At 34.9% G+C, this 15,071-nt stretch overlaps 2 protein-coding genes, 1 long non-coding RNA gene and 4 other non-coding genes across 8 annotated transcripts; 1 reads left to right on the top strand and 6 right to left on the bottom strand.

Moving 5' to 3' along the window:
- Positions 1–172: 172 nt before the first annotated feature.
- Positions 173–5,668, top strand: LOC113781537 (GTP-binding protein At2g22870-like). 2 transcript variants are annotated; one of them, XM_027327494.1, is made up of 5 exons: positions 173–750; positions 1,692–1,761; positions 4,228–4,390; positions 4,856–5,075; positions 5,326–5,668. In XM_027327494.1, the coding sequence occupies exons 1-4, from the start codon at positions 234–236 to the stop codon at positions 5,072–5,074; spliced, it is 969 nt and encodes a 322-aa protein (XP_027183295.1). In that variant the 5' UTR covers positions 173–233; the 3' UTR covers position 5,075; positions 5,326–5,668. The 2 variants fall into 2 exon arrangements, with proteins under 2 accessions (XP_027183295.1, XP_027183294.1); XM_027327493.1 differs by having other exon boundaries at positions 4,856–5,096; positions 5,257–5,668.
- A 429-nt stretch (positions 5,669–6,097) lies between these two features.
- On the bottom strand, positions 6,098–8,916 carry LOC113779872 (60S ribosomal protein L37-3-like). Its single transcript, XM_027325636.1, has 4 exons — positions 8,806–8,916; positions 8,543–8,678; positions 6,426–6,527; positions 6,098–6,339 (listed from the first exon to the last, which is right to left on the bottom strand). The coding sequence occupies exons 1-4, from the start codon at positions 8,806–8,808 to the stop codon at positions 6,290–6,292; spliced, it is 291 nt and encodes a 96-aa protein (XP_027181437.1). The 5' UTR covers positions 8,809–8,916; the 3' UTR covers positions 6,098–6,289.
- Positions 6,890–7,042, bottom strand: LOC113781833. The gene has a single exon (XR_003469736.1). It is a non-coding gene; the product is annotated as a small nucleolar RNA snoR136 (small nucleolar RNA).
- Positions 7,080–7,166, bottom strand: LOC113781846. Its single transcript, XR_003469745.1, has one exon. It is a non-coding gene; the product is annotated as a small nucleolar RNA SNORD25 (small nucleolar RNA).
- Positions 7,493–7,650, bottom strand: LOC113781834. Its single transcript, XR_003469737.1, has one exon. It is a non-coding gene; the product is annotated as a small nucleolar RNA snoR138 (small nucleolar RNA).
- LOC113781828 lies at positions 7,801–7,931 on the bottom strand. Its single transcript, XR_003469731.1, has one exon. It is a non-coding gene; the product is annotated as a small nucleolar RNA U19 (small nucleolar RNA).
- Positions 8,917–9,546: 630 nt separating the features above from the next.
- On the bottom strand, positions 9,547–11,618 carry LOC113779088. Its single transcript, XR_003469435.1, has 3 exons — positions 11,457–11,618; positions 11,305–11,368; positions 9,547–9,759 (listed from the first exon to the last, which is right to left on the bottom strand). It is a non-coding gene; the product is annotated as an uncharacterized LOC113779088 (long non-coding RNA).
- Between the last annotated feature and the right edge of the window lie 3,453 nt (positions 11,619–15,071).

Here is a 15,071-nt window from a genome sequence, read left to right as displayed (position 1 = left end):
AAAAATTCTTTCACTTTAGGGAGCTCAATTAAAACTTCTGGGTATTTTGAAGGATCTGATTGAAACTAATTATTCTGCAATTCTTTTATTTTTTTTTAAAATTTTTTCTGTGATTCTTTTTATTTATTCTTTTGTATTTTTTGGGTCCTCAAATCTATTTTCCAAGGTTTAACCCGCAAAGCAACCTGAGAGCCCTGAGACCAAAATCCAACTCTTCAGCTCCAAAGAAACAAATGATTGTCTCCAATCTTCCAAGACTCCAATCTCACTGGTTACCAATCGTCACTTCACCTCTGACCCAATTCTTCATCTCCAAAACACCAAAGAAACAGTTTTTCATCAACTCCACACTCCTATCGAAGCCTTTGTCAACAACCCTTTTCACCAAAACCCCGGAGAAAAACTCCTCCACATTGCAAGAATCAAGAAACCAAGAAAAATTTGTTGAAACACCTCAGATTGAGCTATCCCTTGAAAAGCTGTTTTTGCCCCCTGATACTGATGTTTCTTCCTTGACAACCCCTTTGAGTAGCAGAGTTTTGAAGGGCTCTAACATTGTGCTTAGCAAGTATGCTTCTGATGCTCAAGTTGACTGTGCTGAGTTCATAAAGAGCAGTGTTAAAACTGAAGAATGTCCTACTGATGGATTGCCTGAATTTGCTCTTGTCGGGCGGTCTAATGTGGGGAAATCCTCGCTTCTTAATTCGCTTGTTAGACGAAAACGTCTTGCTCTCACCTCGAAGAAGCCTGGTATGTGGTTTGTTGCTTACGGTATTTAAATTGATTTTACGATGTAATTGCATATTCTTTTGATTCTGCTCATAAAATCTTGCATTTCTTTTTGTTTGTTCATTCTGAACTCATTGAATGACAAAAGCTTACTGTTTCACTTGGTGCTAATTTCAGTATTAAGCTGGTTAAGTAGGTAATAGGTTCCCCCAGTCAGAAGCTTGTTTGATTTGTTTCAGGATTTTGAAACCTTTTGAATTGCAAGATTAGGTGTATGATCCTTGAAATGAGTGGTTGTCACTTGTCCGATACAATGAGCAAGTTATAATAGATTGTAAGCATGCCAAAATCGGGGTAAAGTCATATTAGTCTAGTTAATTAAAAATATGATGCCCTTAACTGGCTACATTTGGTCCTTACTGAAAAACATGCATCATTTATAAAAAGATTTTTCTTGACAATTATGTGAAGATAAAGCGGAGATTCTTCGAATAGATGAAACGGAAACTGATTGACAGCATAATGAACACTATACAGAGTACATGTTTGTGAGAGGCATAATGGGGCAAAGAATGCTAGAGCATTAATGTTCAGGTAAGGGTTTGATCTGAAGCTGGAGCTATGAGAAGGTCAATTATGCAGAAAAATTGCAGAACGAAAATACTTCATGTATCGGAATTGAGATACAGATATATTAATCGCAGTTAACTTTAAAATCAATGTTTAGCAATACATCCAAATTGGTTAGGTTGTTGGCTATAGCATGCTAAGATTTAGAAGCAGATGGAGTAATTTCTGCTATTATTGGTTCATGCCATCAAACTGCTTTAGTTGAAATTCCTTATACTTCTCCTTTGTTATGGTTAACTGTGTTTTAGAAGCTTGTTATAAAACTACTTGTTTCTTGTCATCCATGAATGTGTTGTCTTGCTGAGTTACATCTTTACATGTTTATTTTGCAGGAAAAACACAGTGTATTAACCATTTTAAGATCAATAATAACTGGTACCTTGTGGATTTGCCTGGTTATGGGTATGGAATTTACCACATAATCTTTCTTCCTATCTCTTATTAAGTTTCAGAAGATGGTTTTATATTTACTGCAATTAATGCAAGAAATTAACTACGTAGGTTCTGCTCTATCATTAATTTCGTAACTAACAGCATAGCAACTTAAACGCCAATTTTTTATTGTCAAACATTCTTATCATGGATATGTCAGTCTCCAGCCTGTAATTAGATTATCTGAATCTGGTCAAATATATCTAAATATCCTATTTATTTTTTGTAGTAGATTTATAACCAAGTCATCTAAAGTAAAGTTCTCCATATAACATAAAAGGTTGAGCATAAAAGTTATTCCCTGGCCAGAAACATTAGAAGCTTGAAGCAGATATTGTCACTGAGTACTTTCAAACTCCTTGCCTTGGCTGTAAGGGCTCGATATTGCATTATGCTCCCCATCTTTTTGTGAAAAATTCTTTTTCCAGTCTAAGTTTGAATGTATTAGAGACTAATGAATCACTAATTTACTTCAAATACTTATGTTGTGGATTCTTCAAATTTAGCTGAAACATCAATTAGAATTGATTGAGATTTTTGTTAGCTAGGCAGCCAATCGAATTTGAGTTCATGGTGGCATTATTACCATCTGATGGACATCTTATTGAAGTCAAATATACTGATTCTTCATCTCTTGTAGCTTAAGTTTTGTACAAGTTGGCAGCTAAACATGATACTGGAGGTGGCAAGTCTGCACATTTCACATATGACAGACAGAACTAAGAATTATTTTGCAGCAAAAGTGTAGTCTTGGAATGAAGCCTTGCAGCTGTCTTTTACCAATGTTGCATATGCATTTAGCTACCGTTATTGCATCTTTTGTCCCTGATATTTTTCATTTTACCTGAAGATGCTTAATATTTAGAAAAACTGCTGGTTTTTTTTGTACCTAGTATCTCAATGTTGTCAGCTTGTTGCCAATACTAGGTCTGACACTTAGCAAAGTTTGAAAAATTGCCGAGCATTAAGAAGCACCCTTATTAGTCTGACTTAGATGACTTGCCATTTATAAATCAAAAACTAAATGAGAGAGCTAAGTTCATGCCGACTGACTGCCAAATTCTGCTCCTCTATCTCACTTCCTGTTTTGGGTACAAAAAAGATCCTCTTCCTGCATGTCCAATGTAATATTTAGACAATTAACAAATTATGCCTCAGGTGATTTGACTGCAGTGTGAACAGTACGGCAAAAACATTCTTGTTATTGCTTAATTGGTATTCTCATTTATTGTAACCTGCAAAACCAGAAGGATAGGAAACCATAATTTGTCTGAAAACCTGTCATGCATTATTGTTTAAACAAACTTTCTAGACTGTTAGACTTTTGTCAATATAAAAACTATTAATAGTTTGACTTATGGATGCTAGGATCTCATTGATCTAAATTATTCTTAGTGCATGCTTCAAGAAGTGCTTTATGTCAACTGCATTATCTTTTAACAAGGAGATCTTGCAGTCAAAATCACATGTTTGATGGTTGCTTTCTCTGACTGCTATGAAATCTTGTTATAAACAAGACTGGTTGTTATACTGCTCTGTGGCTTTTATCTGACAATAATTTAGATGTGTTTAAAACTATGCTAGGAATTTCAATTTTATTTCCAAACTTTTCTAGAAGGTCTCATTACCACGGTTAAAAAGTATTTCTCACAGCTTTTTCTCCCAAAGGAGAAAGGTTATGGTTTTGCCTACTCAATTTGGTATTGAAACCCGTTGTTTGTGAAATGAGATTTGTGGACTCTCCATATGTCATCCATTTTGCTAACATTGTGAAAAAGTCTTACTGATGTTTGTTTCATGCTAAGATAGGCTGGGCATATTATAACCTGAATGAACAAACTTAATTTTGACTATATAGCTATTACATTTTTTAGCTGCCTCTTTCATTTGGAGGTTCCTTTCATGAGCGTTGTTAATGACCACAATTGCATCAAAAGACAGTTAAAAATAAGTCCCAACTTACCCATGCTGATAAATGGTTTCTGTAAATCATGAGCACTTCAGGCCAGCATAACTATTTGATATACATATTCTCTATACTATGGTGACTCTGGCCGCAAGGTGATTCTACTCCCTTTGACCATTCCTGATGCATGCTTTCCTACAGTGGAGTGCCTTTAGGTATAATGTTCTAAGTGCATTCTAGCAGAAGCCCTAGTCTATCAAATATTAGGAATAGAGTGTGCTTATGTGTTTTGTGTTTTTTTTTTATTTGTTTATTTCCCTGAGAAGAACATTGAAAGAATGCTACTAACTAGTGACTCAAGGATGATTCAATACTGTTTTATCGCCCAACTCCACAACCCAAATTTTAGATTGAAGTCAATTTAGGTTGTCTTGGAAGCTATATTTTCTGATCTAGTTCATTGTATTCATCTCTATCGACTATAGTTGGTCTTATCTTATGATTGAAAAATATTGTGCTATATTGGATAGGTATGCAGCTGCACCTCAGGAATTGCGAACAGACTGGGATAAGTTCACCAAAGATTATTTCCTAAACCGGCCAAATCTTGTTTCAGTGTTTCTCTTGATAGATGCTAGTATTCCTGCTAAAACAATTGATCTCGAGTATGCTAGTTGGCTGGGATGGAATCAGGTGATTCGATCACTTTAGTTTCTCCTTTCATCTAAATTACAAAATGACAAGTAGACGAGGAATTTCTTGTAATTGTTTTTTCCTCTTATGGGTCTCAAGACAAAGTAGTCAAGATGGGCCTTCTCTTGAATTATCTGTTTCACTTAATAGCACTTTATTCAACTTGGTTTTATGCCCCCACCATGTCCGCACATCCATCCCTAAAGTGAAAATGAAAAGCAGAAAAAATTTGCAAGATATCCATTGTATAGTAGTTTTACCTGAGTGTGACCATCTGCTCTTCTATCTTGTTAACTTTTTAGAATGCAATCAATGTCCTGAATTCTCATGATTGGTAAGTTTTTTTCTGGTGGGGAACTAGTCAAGTGTTCATAGTTCATTTGTGTCTTACCTCATTTCTCTTGAGGCTATCATTCTTCGTTGTCTCGTTTGCTCGTGTTGAGAAATATATTCCATTGGTTTCAGATACCCATGACTTTAGTGTTTACCAAATGTGACAAGCGGAAAAAGAAAAAGAATGGAGGGCGAAGACCTGAGGAAAATATTCAAAATTTTCAGGAGTTGATACGTGAATTTTTCCAAACTGCCCCTCCTTGGATTTTGACCAGCAGCATAACCAATCAAGGCCGAGATGAGATACTGTTGCATATGTCTCAGCTAAGGAACTACTGGCTCAAGCACTGAAGTTCGAATCAACCTCTCAAATGTAAGCATTCCCTCTGGGAATGTAAGCATTCCCTCTGGGAAGTGTAGCTTGTAATTAATTCATCCCATGCTTTTGTTAAATGCACTGGACAACCGGAATATGGTTGGGTCTATAGCATCCTAATTCTTCCCATGCCTTGTTAAATGCTCTGGAGAACCAGATATGATTGGGTCTATAGCATCCTCGTCGTGTACGGAGCATCTGAATGCCAGCTGATAGCAAGAAAATGGAGTCAATAGATGCCATGATTTGATCCTTGAGATTGAAGAATGATGCTTGGTAGTGCGAAATCTTTGTGAAAGGGCGCAGATGATAGATGTTCTGGATCATATGAAGTGGTCAACTGAATTTGGCATTAATCTTGCTGGTCGAAGGAAGGTGACTTAGGTGGGTTATGTAATTGTATAAAGACGCTTTTCTGTTTCTTTTGGCAAGAATGTTAAAATAGGAGATTTAAATGATGAACTAAGCCCTGTAACGAGAAAGCCAAACCTGTTATTCTATGTATTATCTTCATTTACAGCATTTACAAATGATGAGGTTATCTCAACTGGATTTTAATCGCAATTTCATTAAATGAGCTCATGGCTGCGGAAGCACCGTGTGGCTTCAAGGTGGCAGGAATAGCATTTCTAAGTTTGTCGCCGGTTGCTCTTAAGACTTGACAAGTTATAACCGGATAACCAAAATGGGATTGACTCTTGCCTGTTATCTGGAAAAACAATTTCTTACCATTCCAAATAAAAAATCCTATGTACGTATTCAAGCAAAGGGCAACCTGAAGTGGCAACCTAGTATGTTGAACCACAAGTCACCACGAAGTTTAACATTTTCAAGGAATTGCACTGAGTCAACAGATTCATCACAAGACAAGACATCTGTTGCCCGCACAGACGTCCAGATGTGAACTTAACAATGTCACAAGAATTAATTAAAAAATAATACTCTCGATAAGATAAGTAGACAACAAGAGCTCGTGCAGACACCCACCCAGAAAGCAATTAAAACCAATTAAAAGAACATTTCTTTTATCTGCATTCCTGTAAAAGCCATCCCTAATCAGTGATTCTGTACATATGATTGAATTTGTTAATGTTTACAACAGATAGCAACAGCCAGAAGATTCAAAATGACCTACATTGATCCTCAGAAAGACGAGTGAAACTAAACAAAACTGCAACAGCCTTTCAGGTTTATGATGCTGCATCAGCTGCTACCTTCTTTCTTGGTGCTGCTACAGTACCTAAAAAGATCAAGAATTATGAGTCAGATACTGATATGCTAAAAAGAACTCCACCTAAAACAGTACATAGATGTATAGACCCATACCTTCTCTGAAGTTACTTTTGAACCTAACAGCAACATGACGTAGGTACCTCATACGGCCTGTTCCAGTGGTCTTTCTTCGAATTGCCTTGATGCTCCAATTATCTGAATGCCACGCAAAAGAATAAACATTGAATTATCAAAACTTCAACCATGCAGTTTAGCCTAATGTCGGGACTGAATGAACTGTATCTGCAAGGTTCAATGTACAAAAGCGCACAAGAAATATCCAAATCCTAAGTTAATTCTCATATAAATCTTCCATCCTTAATACAAAAGCAAACAGTATTATTTTCCTGTTGACTGGTAATTGCCTATAATTGAAAACGGTCTTGCATCTTTAAAACCTTTAAAACATTTTAGCCAAATGAAAACCAAGAAAATCATTAATGGTCGAGTGATTCTCCAGTTTTATATCTATAGAAAACAAGAAATCAAAGTTCCAAATGGACATCAACCATTTGAAAAGATGTAGTTTCCCAACGTCCAAATGCTCCACAATTGAAGCACTGGATAGCGAGAGAAACAATTCTCTGGCTTCACTTTAAATAGTTCAACACATGGTATGAGACTGTGTAAACCAATAAAAACCAAGCAAAGGAAAAAAATGATTAGGAGGATTTGAGGAACTACAGAGTTAGAACAGGAAGAATTTTAAACAAACTCAGTCCCTTAGATGTTCATAAAAAACTGCGATCATATTCGCAACTCATTACAGGTCTGTATATACTCATCATCGTTGTTCAATCACTTCCTGACTAAATCATAAAAAAAGCATGTACATACAAGAAATACAAGATGTAGCTGCCCCAGTGTTCTTCAAAGACAATAACAGAGTTGCCAAAGAAGAGATATGGAAGAGCAGCACACCCAATTTCGCTTCAAGGGAACGAGTTGGTCAGAAACTAATTTGTTCTGGCAACCAGATAGTGAAGCCTTGCGATCTAATGGCACTACAGACATGCAGAAAACCATAAACTTCACCATCAGCACTCAGGACACTCTTAAACTCAATAAAAAAAAAGCAGATGGATTGCAATGTGCATTTACCTAACACTTGCGAGTGATAGAAATGTTTGAATCTATCTAGGAAAGGAACAGGACAAAAAATGTTCCCTACCCTCAAACTGATTCACGGAAAGACTCAAGTCTCTCTTCTTATGCGCCTCTGTCTGAACCGAACAGCTTGTGTGCAGTTGCAGCACCTTCCGGTTATTCAAGAGGCGACCATGTTCAGCAGGTTATACACATAGAAAGACTAACAGATTCAAAAATAGGAAGGAACAGCAAATATGACTCAAAGACAGAAGCCAATACTATTGATATTTCTTGCAAATAAACATCCCTATAGGGAAAAAAGGGGGGGGGGAGCCATAAAGAATGTCTAAGGCTGCTTGGAGGACACTTTATAGAGTGCAAAGAGTCCCCTCAAAAGGCCTTCAAAGACCCAAAATACCTTAAGATATTTTGAATCCACATTTCATTATATGCCTCTTAACTAAGCCAAATATGAAACTCCTAAATTGTTCATATGGCTACTCAAAGAGGCACTGCACTCTAGTAACAAATATGACATCTACATGAAGCAAAGGGGAACAAACCCTGAATTGAAAAATGAGGCATTTCTGTCCATTTAAAAAGAAATTAATGTCAAAATGGGAAGCCCTCACCGTGAAAGAAAGATATCTACGAAAATGGTCACATCATAAGAAAGTTCCATTTAGCTATTTAGACATAGCAAAATAAGCATCTTCCGCACTTTTTGCCCATTTTGAGTACAGATACCCAAAAAGAAAATAACCATAACAAAAGCTAATCAATTGACAATACCCAATTTTGATGCATATAACAGACAATTTCCATTTTCTAAACCCTCAAAATCCATCTTCGTCTTAATTCTAGCTAAAATCAGTTTCCCTCCAAGCCTTCACCATTTACATTTCTAATTAATCTTTCCTAAATAGTCTCATCTCAACAACATGGAAATAAAACATAAACAGGAAAAAAAACTGAACGACAGTAAAACAAATCCCATATGCATAAGAAGTTATTTTTTTCATGTCATCAAAAAAGTTAATTTTAAAACAGAAATAAATGAAAACTGAGATTAGTGAATATACATTTCCGAAGACGAGCTGCAGGGTAACCACATGAAGCACAACGACTCTTCTGCAGGTGGAAGCTCCGCCGCCCACATCTCACACACAGTGTGTGTGTTTTGTTCCTTCTCTTACCAAAACTACCTGTTCCTTTTCCCTTTCATCCATAAAAAAGGGAAAAAAAAAACAAATACAAACATCAATAACCATCAAATACGGTAATATTTATGCATATAAACATAGATTAAAAAAAATGAGGGATTGAAGGGGCATAGAAAAAGTACCATGGAAGGAAGGAAACCCTAAAGAAACCCTAGGCGAACACCTGAGTTTTAGAAATGTCTGTTGTGAGATTTAATTTATAAGTAAATCGTTCTCAAGTTAGGGTTTTTTTTTTCCTTTGATAGGGCTAATTTCTTCTGCACAACTGGGCCGTGATTTAGACGAGTAATTTTCATTTGTGTTCTTGGGTCCTTTAGCAGTTGTCACAACTGGGCTGAATCGTATCTCATGTCTTTTGTTTGGACCATGTCTTTGAATTTTTTGTTTTTTTTTTCTTTCAAAAAAGGTAGTGTCCGCACTCCGCAGTTAGGGATAGTAGCTAGGCGGTGTTAGGGTAGAACCGTAGAAGAAGGTAGTGTCCTCATTCCGTTCTACAAAAGGTAGTGTCCTCATTCCGTTCTACTAGCAGATGTTCACCATGCTTGCGCATGGTGGAAAATTATAATTGTGCCCAACCCAGTTTTGGCTAATAGTTATGAATATTATATATGAAAAAAATTGCATAATATTTTTTAAGTGTGTTAATGTGTTAATCTTTTAACAAAAACTAAGTCATAAATTAGAATAATATTTTTTGTTATAGGATGTTTAGTAGGGTTAATCCACAATTGAATAATAGCTGGACACAGGTCAATTTTGATATTCACAGAAAAGAAATAAGTCTGTTGTATTTGAATTATTATTTACTAAAACAAATGTATGATAAAAGCTAAGAAATGGATAATTTAGACTTTCACTGCTACTGAAGTTAAAATTATCTATTTATCTTTAAGATACAAGACTAACATTACAAGAATTACCATCCACATGAAAATAATCTCTATAAGAATTGAGCTTCTGATTGCCAACACGATGTAGGTTAACATTTTTCCAATCATCTCGCTGCCTTGCCTTTTCTTGAATAGCAACATCATCATCATCCTCCTCTTCACCACGTCTCAAGTCATCCTTAGGACCTTAGCCAATGTGACAGTAGTCAATTTCTATAATAATCAACAACCAAAATGTGAACAACATTTTTCAGTAAAACCACTACAACTTCTGATCTAAGTAGGTGCATGGCATCTCTTAAAATATAATTGGCTTCTTGATTCATCATATATCAAGTCAACAAATCGAGGTAGCATCTCTAACATGTTTGAACATTTGATGGTGTTTAGAAAACCATGTAGATGACCTATTAGTCTATTTAAAAACAGAAAAAGGAAACTATAGAAGGAAATTAAAAAAAAAAAAAACAGGATGTAGTGTGTGTCTCTGATGTAGAGAGAGGTAGAGAGAGCATTTCCTAAAGAAACAGGGTAGGATACAATTTAGGTTCTCAGGTTGTATTAGGAAAGCTGACTATGAACTCCAATGATTCTAGCCTCGTTGGGAGACAATAAAAGCTTGGTAAATGGGATAATTATCTAGCACCATGCAAGCAAAAACGTCCTCGCCCCCTTGCAAAAACGACCATTTGTTCTTGATCATTCGAAAGAGCTAGGGAGTAAAACCTAAAGCAAAGCCAACCAAAATGCATTGAACATTTACCATGCTCAAGAACAAACTTAGGGAATAGAGTAACCTTCTGCTATATTGCACAAGAGCCAAAATTTACAGCCTTAAAGTACCACATAAAATTGAGAAATCCCTCAAATTCAAAGAAAGATGGCTAACTATTTTCTTTATCGATCAAAAGAAAATATATAACAAGTACTTTTCAGTTCCATAAAACTTACCATTCATCCACTAAGGACTGTTAGTAATCCATGACAAAATCTTCAAACATGCAACTACAACACTGGAAAAAAAAACTAATAACAAATCTAAAAGGAAAAAAAAGGTGCCAAGAAAACAGGATCTCCAACAGCGAGACATTTGCATGTTATTCTTGCTGAAGAAAAAATATTGGTTGAAAGGTAAAGGTATTACGTTTTAAACTTGAATTCCACCATTGATATATAAGAATAGGGTAGAAATTCACATGAGAAGAAATTATCTAAAATTTGTCAATAATGGTCTGAGATGCTATGTGCCAAAGAAATATTAGGAAGAAAGGACATATAAAACTTATTGCAAGAGAGTAAGTAATTAGGGCATAATGGAAAGAAAAAATTTTGCATTTCATATTTACTTGTCAAACAATAAAATTATTTGTTCAGCTTGAATTTTACCATTGGAAATTAAAAATAGTAAACAACTCACGTCAAAAGAACCTTTCAAATTTTTCCCTTTTTTCCTTTTAGACCTCCTAAAATTTTTCATTAATGGTTTGAAATGCTCTAAGCTCAGGAGAAAGTAGAAGAAAGAAAAAAATAGATAAAATATATGCGCAATAAAATAAGAAATGAGGTCATACAAACCTTACCTTTTAATAAATTCTCAAACCTAAATCGCAAACTTTAAATAAACAATAAATGGACACATATTTCTGAAAAAAATCCAACAAAACCCACAAAAAATGAAATCTGTCAACAAAATTGTTTATGAAGGGAAAAAATTCTAGATATGATGGGTACCTATATCAGATTTTTCCACATCTTAGTAGAGGGACGATGGTTCTTGCTCCATCGTTTGGAGAGACTGAATCAAAACAAAGAAGGAAAATGTTACCGAAAAAAAAGAAAGAAAACAAGGACATTAAACATAGGCAAAAAGGGTGAAAGTTTACCATGATTACATTTGGGGAAAAAAATGATTTAGATGACTGAGATGAATCAAACATCTTCCCCCTTCATCTTTGTTTCCTCTTTACTATTATTTGAATAGAGAGCTTGAGAGGAATCGGCCATTAACAAAGAAGTGAGGAGAAATGGGTGAGACAAAGGAGTCATCTGCCTTTTTTCTATTCTGTTCTGGTGGGCAACCGAAGAGCAGGGGAAAAAAATTTGAGAAGTGAGAGACTTTGAGAAAGTTTCTGAGAGGGGCGGCGGTGAAACGTGTTACTTGGCACATTGGACAGAGAGTCCGAACAGATGCATGCTTTGCTTTTTTATGCTTTTCATACATACATGCAAAACCTTTTTCGTTCCAACTTCCAAGACAACAAAAGAAGAGCCTTTCTATTAGTCTCTTTTGGATTCCAACACACCAAAGAATATTCATCAAAACAAAAAAATTCTCACACAAAACCACGTGCAATGCACATGGAGGACGACCATGTTTTGGCATTCTCTTCCCGGTTTATATACATTCTTTAAACAAAAGTTCTCTTTGCCCTTGTCCTGTCCCCACCCTGCCCCACTGCCCCCATAGGTGCATTCGTTCTGTCCCACTGTCATTATTATTATTATTATTATTTAATTTAACTTTTCAATTTATATAGATCTATTAATAGTTTTATTAATTATTCTTTTGAAATTTTAGCAAAAAAAATTACATTATTTTATTATAACAACATAACATGTTACTTATTTTATATAATATATTTATATAATAACAATAACAACTTAACATTTATTTCATATTGTACAGATAAAAATATACATATATATTATACTATATTAAAATATAGACAGGCCCCGTTATCATTCTTACACTATTAGATGCACTTAGCACATTTCTTTTAGATTATTCTGCTATCTATTTTACGAAACAGTAAATTATATATATATATATGTGTACATACATACATATATATATATATATATATATATTCGTGTTCTGACATCCTACGATTGGAATGATCATTATTTGTACTAACAATTAAATACAATTATTTTTGGACATTCTTATTCATGGTAATATTTTTCGATCAATTCAATAACTTCATTTTTGGATGATCTTCAATCATGTTTTGACATTCTATGATTGGTTTGATCATTTATTGCTATTGTTTCTTTTTTTTTTCTGCTATTAATTAAACACAATGTTTTTTTGCAATTTCTTATTCATAGTAATTTTCTATTAATCTATTAATAACCCATCTTACACGCATTCAAATTAATTATGTCATATCTCTTACTCTTTTTTTTTGTCCTTCAATCAACTCATGGCTTTCATATTTTAATTATTTTCAAAATAAAACTACACAATTAGGACTTTCTTACTTCATGGCAATTTTCTATTAATTTATTAATGACCTATCTCCAATTTGAATTAATTATTTTGAGTGGCATTTTCCTTTTTTTTAATGATTGGTGCATTAAGACATAGATATAGTTCCTGTTTTAGTAGGTTATTGAGTTGTTGCTCTAATTTTCTGCTAAGTGAACATTTTTTTCCATAAATACAAGGTTGTAAAAGTTCTTCCAAATTATTTTTCTTTTGTTACTTTTTAATAATTTGAGCAAATAATAAGTTCATTTTCTTTTTTCTATATTCTTTTTTTTTGTAAGTGAGAGGATTTAAACCCATGATCTCTTACTTATAACTCCTCTCACCTTATCATCCAACCCAATCATTTCCCCCTAATAACTTTCTTATCTATTAGTTTGCTATTTAAAATTATTTTTAGCTGTGAAAATATCAAATATTAAGTGCATTATTTTTCTTTGTTTTATTGACTTATTATAGTACACTACATTTTTTTTACAAATCTATAAAAGGCACATTTCATACTGTTTATATTGTTCAAGTTTACCAAATCTTTATACCACCTATGTATAGTCCTATTCGAGGAATGGTTAAGAATTAGTAAAAGAATAAAATAAAAAACTCAATAACATGAGGATAGGTGTACTTCGTTATTCTTTTCATACATTATATAATTATTTTCATGATTAAATTCAATGCCATTGGTCAAGATTTTGTTTTAATAAGAGGAGATTAAAAACCATAGGTGTTATTAATTATTTTTTGTGCTTTTATGTCACGACCCCACATCCCCCTAAGGCGAACCAGAGGGTTCGGCGGGCCGCCTGCCCAACTCTCGCCGGGACTCAGTCGTTCACTAAAGTCCTCAATTGAATTTCAAGATATATATATATATCAAATATAAATCAAAGGTTCCAAACTTTACATATCAAAAGCGAAGCGTCCACGCTTCCACTGCGCCACTCTGATCCATGATCCCAATTATTATACAGGAGGAAGTCCAAAACTAGCCTATTACACATCCAAGCAATTCTAAACGTTCAATACAATCCCAATATGAATGATTACACAAAAGGAAATCCAAATTCAGTCCATACATGAGATAATCCATGAATAAACACTACAAGCCCTTCCTTCGCCTTGAGCCCTGTGGAGGGGAATAAAACATTTTGGGGTGAGCTAGAAGCTCAGCGAGTAACCAGTAAAATCAGTAATCAAATCTGTTTAACAATAGTTCATTTCAATGATGTCATTTCAATATGGAGTATCAATAATTCAAGAAACATTTACAATGGAAAGCGATAGTAACATTCGTGAAAGGATACGTTCGTTCTCCTGTCATTTCATTTCATTTATTTTCATTCAAGCATTCATTCACCCCGTCCCTGGCTTTTGGCCAGGCTCCACCAACCTACAAGGTAATATTCGAGTATACCGAAACGTTCACCAAAGTTCCTAGTCGCCCGACCGAGTCCGCTTCTGGCTCGAGACGACCGGTAACAAGGGGCAATGGCCAGTTCAGCCCAAAAGGCTTACATTCATGCGCAAGTAGCATTTAATCATTAATCATTGAAAATTTCATATTTATTTAGGTCGAGTGCGATAAAGTACACACTCGCCTAGAAAACTCGTTTTAACAATCATTGAAAGCAAAATCAATAATAACAAGACACTGATATGCAAGCACGCATGATATGTAAGAAACAGTTCCAAAATAACTTTGAAAATAGTTTTTCACACTCACCTCAATGGCTCAGCAATCATCCATCATACACTCAATGCAATCAAGTCCTTTCAAAGTTCGGACAGCACTTCCCCTGAATTTGCTTACTTTTCCAGCCATCATGGCTTCATTATTTCCTCATTCCATCCCAAAGGTACACACACAACAACAAGTTCATCCAACAGCCATTCAGCAAGCTCCAAGTAGTACAAGTACAAGCTGGGGAAAGGAAATGAAAGTTAAACACAAAACCAGAAAAACAGTTTTGACGTCATTTGCGGTAATGGTGCCAAAAGCACTACGATGGTCGGATGAAAGTGCAAGACCTACCGTTTCGAAGCTAAAAGACAGGGCTACAACAATGTAGAAGGCCACTCAGTCCAAATCCTAGCACAACTAGGTCAAATATGCAGAATACCAAACCAGAACCGTAATTGCAGGTTTACAAATTACACTATGCTGTAATTAGTCCAACTCAGTCTATACAGGTCCAAATGCATTGATTCCAAAGGCATACGGTAGCTAAGA

This window comes from Coffea eugenioides, chromosome 8 (genome assembly GCF_003713205.1).
Source record: "Coffea eugenioides isolate CCC68of chromosome 8, Ceug_1.0, whole genome shotgun sequence".
Lineage (NCBI taxonomy): Eukaryota > Viridiplantae > Streptophyta > Magnoliopsida > Gentianales > Rubiaceae > Coffea > Coffea eugenioides.
This window is presented reverse-complemented; position numbering and strand designations above follow the sequence as displayed.

Coding starts and splice junctions, on each gene's coding strand:
- LOC113781537 (XM_027327494.1), top strand. CDS start 234: ATGATTGTCTCCAATCTTCCAAGACTCCAATCTCACTGGTTACCAATC. Junction 751..1,691: donor TCTCACCTCGAAGAAGCCTG/GTATGTGGTTTG, acceptor TTTATTTTGCAG/GAAAAACACAGTGTATTAAC. Junction 1,762..4,227: donor GTGGATTTGCCTGGTTATGG/GTATGGAATTTA, acceptor TATATTGGATAG/GTATGCAGCTGCACCTCAGG.
- LOC113779872 (XM_027325636.1), bottom strand. Junction 6,528..8,542: donor TGCAGCTCGTCTTCGGAAAT/GTATATTCACTA, acceptor CGTGGCATTCAG/ATAATTGGAGCATCAAGGCA. Junction 6,340..6,425: donor CAAAAGTAACTTCAGAGAAG/GTATGGGTCTAT, acceptor TGATCTTTTTAG/GTACTGTAGCAGCACCAAGA.